The 6,380-nt window shown below is 40.9% G+C and overlaps 1 protein-coding gene across 1 annotated transcript in view; it reads right to left on the bottom strand.

Moving 5' to 3' along the window:
- LOC119424504 (prostaglandin G/H synthase 1-like) overlaps positions 1 to 6,380 on the bottom strand; it is a 15,999-nt gene that overhangs the window by 2,541 nt on the left and 7,078 nt on the right. The window contains exons 3-9 of the mRNA XM_037691989.1: positions 5,867 to 5,983; positions 3,774 to 3,914; positions 3,542 to 3,685; positions 2,505 to 2,686; positions 2,188 to 2,271; positions 1,820 to 2,066; positions 302 to 588 (exon numbers count right to left, since the gene is read on the bottom strand). Coding sequence (XP_037547917.1) covers positions 302 to 588; positions 1,820 to 2,066; positions 2,188 to 2,271; positions 2,505 to 2,686; positions 3,542 to 3,685; positions 3,774 to 3,914; positions 5,867 to 5,983 — 1,202 coding nt within the window. The remainder of the gene's footprint in view (positions 1 to 301; positions 589 to 1,819; positions 2,067 to 2,187; positions 2,272 to 2,504; positions 2,687 to 3,541; positions 3,686 to 3,773; positions 3,915 to 5,866; positions 5,984 to 6,380) is intronic.

Raw genomic sequence — 6,380 nt, 5'->3', positions numbered from 1 at the left:
TATCCATCCATCCATCCATCCATCCATCCATCCATCCATCCATCCATCCATCCATCCATCCATCCATCCATCCATCCATCCATCCATCCATCCATCCATCTATGCATAAAGTACTGGAAGTGACAAAACAAACTGTACCAAACACAATCTTAACACAGCAGGCAGACAACAGAATCACTTAAAATGCATTGTTCCAGCAAAACAGGAAGACGAGGTAAAAAAAGTCAAAAAAGAAATAAATGTGGATTATAACACAATGTGACTTTGTGAGTTGTGAACACACGATGGTTCGGTTCATTACCTGACCCGCCACTTGTCGAGAGAAAGCATCCACCAGCTTCTCCACACCGTGGCGTGTGAGGACGGACGTGTTGAACAGGAACTGTGTGTATGAAAGCTCCTCTCCGTTTATGTGGAAGCTGTCGGGCATCAGAGGGTGCCAGTGGTAGAGCTGGCTGAACTCCAGCGCGATGCGGTTCCCGTACTGGAAATGAGAGTGAAACAGCAGGGTGGGGTCAAACTTCAGCTGCAGAAGGTAGCCGCTCAGGTGCTGCACGTACTCCTCTATCACGATTCGAATGGTCTCGCCTGCAGAGACACACAAACAGTTGAAATTAAAACATCCAACCTGAAGCAAATGAGGTCAAATCCTCAAACCGACTTTAGGTGAATACACAATAAGCACTTTATACAAAGAGTTAAATTAACTGATATTATGGGAGTGTGTTTTATGTGAAAGCTCACAAATTCTTTATCTTTGTGTTTAGGCCTGGATAAACAACAAATCAATTAATCAATTAATCGCCTGATAAATGAAAATTATCGACCTCGTTTTCGTTTATCGGCTTTATCGTTTCTTCACGTCTCTCTCTTTCTACTGAAGACACTGGAAGACAAAAGGCTCAACTCCGGTGCTCTTCACTGACCCCTCCCTTTCTTTTTAAAACTGGTATTAATCGTCCAAAATCAAGTTTTTGGATCGTTAAAAGCAGCTAAGCTACGAGCTAAGCTAGCAGGTCGACCTCGAGAAAAAAACTCAGTTTTGTCGAAGCTCCAAAATTCACGGTTGAAACCCGTGCCTTTGTGTAAAAAGTTGTTTTTCTCTGCAAAAAGAAGCTGAGAACTGATTTTTTTTTTTATTAAAAGCTTTGTGTGACAAATGCTATGCTAAAGAGCTCAAACCACACCGAGCGTTCAACATTATGAGAACTGAAAAACAGGAAGGAGAGACAGCCCATGTCACGTCAAGAGGCTTCCCTCCCTTTTTTCTTAGAGACACGCTACTCGCTCCCTCACTATCCATCCTTCGTTTCAGTCTTAAAATGCCATCCAGTGGTCTTAAAAGGTACTACATACAAAAATTAACTAACATTTCTTCTTAAATTTGACAATAATTAGTAATTATTGTCAAATTTCGAACAATATTATCGTTTATCGCAATAATTTTTGAGACAATTTATCGCCTGGCAAAATTTGTTATCGTGACAGGCCTGTTTGTGTTTATTCTGCACATTTAATGATGCCAGATTGCTGGACAGCAAAAAAATAAATAAAAAAAATGCAGTTCAGAACCAATAACTGCTGCATCTACAGAACAAATATACAAACAAATCCATCCATTTGATTAAAAAATACAGATCAAACAAGTTTTTTTTGTTTTTTTTTTCACAGTAAACATTCATTTTAGTTGCCACAAGTCATCGGATAATGAAATCAGGCAACGCAAACATGATAAATACACAGATTTATAAGTGAGTTTATAACAGTGAAGATCATGCTCCAAGGTGCTAACGCTCTTTCAGGGCTGCGTTGGGCTCACCGATGATGATGAGACGTGATGTCTGGAAGAGCTGCTCGTCGTCCCAGGTGGGATGCTCGGCTCTCAGGATGTCACAGACCCGGTTGTGCTCTCTGAGCCACAGCGTGGCGTACAACCCCAAACCAGGTAGGAGTCCAAACACCTCCTGACCGATGGCCATCTGAATATGGGCGGGGACATCAGGAGGGTAGCTCATCCTGACGGGAGCATCAACCACAGAGGGAGGGAACATCTCTCCATCAATTAACTGATGGGGAAGTCAAAAAGAATTATAGTTAAATGCGATTACGTTATTGTAAAAACGTCACTGAGCTTTCCTGAGGCGTTTTAGAGTGATTGCACTTCAGCTATTGTTTCATCTTGTTCACCTGATATTTCAGTTTTCCATCTTTGAAAAGCCTCAGATGGAGCTGGCGTTCCAGGCTGTCTCCATAAATGTGTCCTGCGTCCACCTGCATAAAAACAATATTAATAATAAAGTTTGTTAGACAACACAGAGCTACCACTAGAGTCTGTTCACAGGAGGAAAACTATCGGCAAGCATCTATAGCTTTAAAATGAATTCTTCTTTTTGTTTCCTTCGTAGAAAAATACATTTAATTTAATTATTGAATAATTGTCATTAGGTGACCTGCAGCAGCAGGACATGCTGTAATGCTTCATATTCCTTTATACACAAACTGACCCCGTGTCCCAGAGCCTTGGTAAAGCCCAGCCCCATGCGGTTATAGGTCTTGAAGAACTGGTGCGTGAAGTGCTGAGCGAAGAACGCGAACATGAGGTTGGTGCCCTGGGGGTCGGGTCTGAACGTCCTTCTTTTCAGCAGCTTCTCCACCAGCACCTCGGGGTCAGGCAGCCCGTTTCTGCCTGAACAAAAAGAGAAACAAAAACTTCAGATGTAAGAGAGGACAGCGCACGACCTCTTCTAATCCTCCCTTTCTTTTATACCACTACAGTGAAACGTTGGGTTTCAGTTGAACGAAGCTGGACATAAAACACGTTCTGAACAAATATATGATAGAATCCAGTCCACCACTCAGAAGGCTTTTTAGGTTTTATTTTGATGCACATAAACTATTTCATATTTATGTAAGCTTCAGTAGGTCTATGGATTATTGAATTCCATAAAATGTAAAAAGTTCATTATAGACATTTTATAATTGAAGCTAAAAAAAAAAGAACATGAACACTTTAGAAGAGGCACCGCTCATGGGTCAGTTGCAAGACTAAAGGTGAGTTTATTACATGCAAAATTGGGAATCAATCTTTAAAACTCTAAATCAAAACCAAATAAATACAAGAATGTCATTAATATGCACATTGCATAATGATACAACTAGAAGATTGAGAGGCTTCAGAGAATGATCCCACACTAAGAAAGAGCTGCAGCAGGTAAGATCTGCTGAAACCACTGAACACAATTTGCTACTATAATTAACAAAATTAGCTTAAAATTCTATTGAAAAAAGAAAAGGCCTGCACATTGTATTGTTTATGGGTGCACCAATCACAGAACTTTATAACCAGTAAAGGTTTAGACTGTTTACTGCAGCTGTTCAGGTGACACTTTCATCAAGATGTCACCTGCTTACAGAGGAGCGCTGGGAGAGCAACCATTTATCTTGGGGGAAAAAGTCGTATTTTCCTCCAGTAACAAATATATTTCCAGTATATGCAGTCCTAGTTGCACATTTAATGGAAAACATTAGACTTAGGTCTGACCTTTGACCCCCAGCGGTGTGGGGCAGTCCTCAGGAACAGGGGGCAGGAGCCGAGTGTAGTAGCTCAGGTTGTAGTAGGACTCCCAGCTGAGGTAGCCATACTTCGAGTTGTAAGTCGGAGGGATGGGTATCAAGTTGGACCTCACTGGTGATGGAGAGGAAGGGGTTAACAGGAATTAACAAGGTGTGTTGGTGGTCCTCAAGGGTCTGTGGAAGAACTACTGACTCTGGACCTGTTAAAACCAGCCGCATGAGCACGTTCCGGAGAAAAGTGTTGTTGATGACGTCCCAGAGCCAGCGGAAGTGGGTGAGGATGTAGTGAACCTTGTCTGGACCGGGCCTGAGGAACTGACGCACTCGGGTCCAAAGCTCAGCTGTAGTTAACAACAACAACAAAAAGGGAGTGTTTATGTAAAGTACGGATGATTTGTATAGTTATAGTAGATATTTAGTCCACGTTATTCAGGGACATTTCACAGGGTTGGCTTTCTAATGCTGCCTGCGTCTTTATATCCACAAAGGGTTAAGGAACCAAGCTGAACAATATTCCACCAGTGTTCAGTAAGATCCAGCTGGTTAGTAAAACAAACAACAACAAAAAAAGCTTTTAAACTAATTTCCTCCATTTTAATAATAATAAAAAAAAAGACAGAGGTTATGATCTTTAAATCCTACAAATAACCCCACCTTTGATATTTTTCCGCCTTGGCCTCATATGAAAATCCATTTTGACAAATTTAGGAGTGAAAATGGACCCCTGCCTGAAACTTGACAGCCATGTCAACAACCACTTAGAGACAGTAATCCACGCTTTTATTACTTCACGTCTGGATTATTGTAACGCTCTTTTGATCGGCGTTAGCCAGGCCTCGCTCTCACGCTTACGGCTGGTACAAAATGCTGCTGCATGATTTCTGACTGGTGCAGGCAGGCAGGAGCACCTGACTCCAGATCCGATGTCCCTTCATTGGCTTCCTGTTCAGCTTTGAATCCATTTTAAAGTTATATTGTTGGTTTTTAAGTCTTTGAACGGTTTTAGTTTCTCTTATATGTCTGAACTGCTTCACCTTTACATGCCATCACGTGCTCTTAGATGCTTTTAGCAGTCCCGAAAATCTTTTATAAATCCAGAGGAGACACAGTGTTCTCAGCTCTGGCTTCTAAATTGTGGAATGAGCTGCCGCTGAAGGTCAGGCAGGCCCCACATCACTTTCTGTTTTTAAAACTTGCTTAAAACACTCTTTTTTTTTTTTTTTGCCCTTTGGCTTTTAACCTAGAGTGAGCTAGCATCTGTATCTTTTATTTGTGATGTTCGGATTTTTATTTTTTTAGATGTCTTATTGTTGGCTTTTTTTGTACAGCACTTTGATGCTGTACAAAATGATGCTGTTTTGACCATTAAATAAACGCATAATAAACGTGACGGGTCAGTGGTGATGTATAATAAATGCGACTTATGCACCGAAACGACTTACCGGTATATATATATATATATATGTCTTTTTCCTCTTTTTTTGACTGATGCGATTTACACGCCGGAAAATAGGGTAGCTGTTTGGTTAGACACCAACGTCCTCACTTCAAGCAACACGGGATTCCTACAAAGCCCCTCTACATCTGAGAGGGAGCTAAAACAATATGAGTCGAGCAGTTTCACTCACGTCTTTGCCAAAGTAATCATCATCTGCTGCCTTAAAGTTAGAGACTGGAGGTAACATTACAATTAAATCTGTCTGAGTCATATAAAACATTTTTGGAGTCATCCAAACCTCTGCAGGCTTTACAAGCTGAGGATCTGCACATTTAAAAAAAATATTAACGAAAAATCAATTTCCTGATGTTGTTTTTCTTGTTTTTTTACGTGGCTACGCCTTAGTGGGCACTTCACAGATGAGTAACATTTGGCTCTGGAGGTGCATACTGTCAGTCTAGGTTACATAAAAAGTGAAAACATTATTTTATGTAACCATGTCCTGCAGTTCCTGTTTTAGTTGATCTCTCCCTTCATTCCTTCCTCCCACGTTTGCTACTCTACTTTCCAACTGAAGGTAATTATTGCTATGCATGATGCAACTGGGCTGGGGTGGGGGGTTCTCCTGTAGAACAGATCAGCACCAGACCGCTACTGGCAGTTCCACCAATTTTCCCAGATATTTATGTCTAGACAAGAAGCTTTAACTCTGTGAGCCAGAAGCTCCGAGGCTGGTTTAACAAAATGAAAGTGTCTTTAAAAAAAAAAAAACATCCAAATCTTATTGAATAAAATGTTTCAAATTCTTGTGAAGTGTAATAATAAAGGAGAGGATATGAAGTCATGTGGACTCACGGATGGTGCAGTTTGCTCCATAGTAGCCAGTGTGGGTGCAGTCACACTCGTATTTGTCCTCGCCAAAGCGCACGCACACACCCCAGTGCTGACAGGGGAGATAACAGCAGGGGTTCACTGTGGAAAATGAGAAGGAAAACTATGAAAGATTGTAAATGAAGTGTAAAAATAAACAGAAAAAGGAGATTAAATTTTTTCTCGGTGTGGTTTTACTGATTACCTCACATGCATCAACCTCTGCTCTAACAGTTCAAATTGCACTTTTTCCCCCCAGATTTTGTTTCATAATGAGAACTTAAGATTGGCCTGGTGGCTGCCAACAAAAGAAAGTGGCCTCAAGACAGTTTTGTTCAAAGTGCAGTCCAGATGAGTCTTTTTTAATTTTATTGCCAGAGTCTTAAAACGATAACTGCCTCCAACGGAAAACAAACCACAAAATGGAAAAGTTGTTCCTGCAAAACAAAGTCAACATCATCATTTTTTTTTTGTGTGTGTGTGTGTGTGTGTGTGTGTG

The sequence above is a fragment of the Nematolebias whitei genome, chromosome 18 (genome assembly GCF_014905685.2).
Source record: "Nematolebias whitei isolate Nwh7 chromosome 18, NemWhi1, whole genome shotgun sequence".
Lineage (NCBI taxonomy): Eukaryota > Metazoa > Chordata > Actinopteri > Cyprinodontiformes > Rivulidae > Nematolebias > Nematolebias whitei.
The sequence above is the reverse complement of the archived record's forward strand: the minus strand, read 5'-3'. Positions and strand labels throughout refer to the sequence as shown.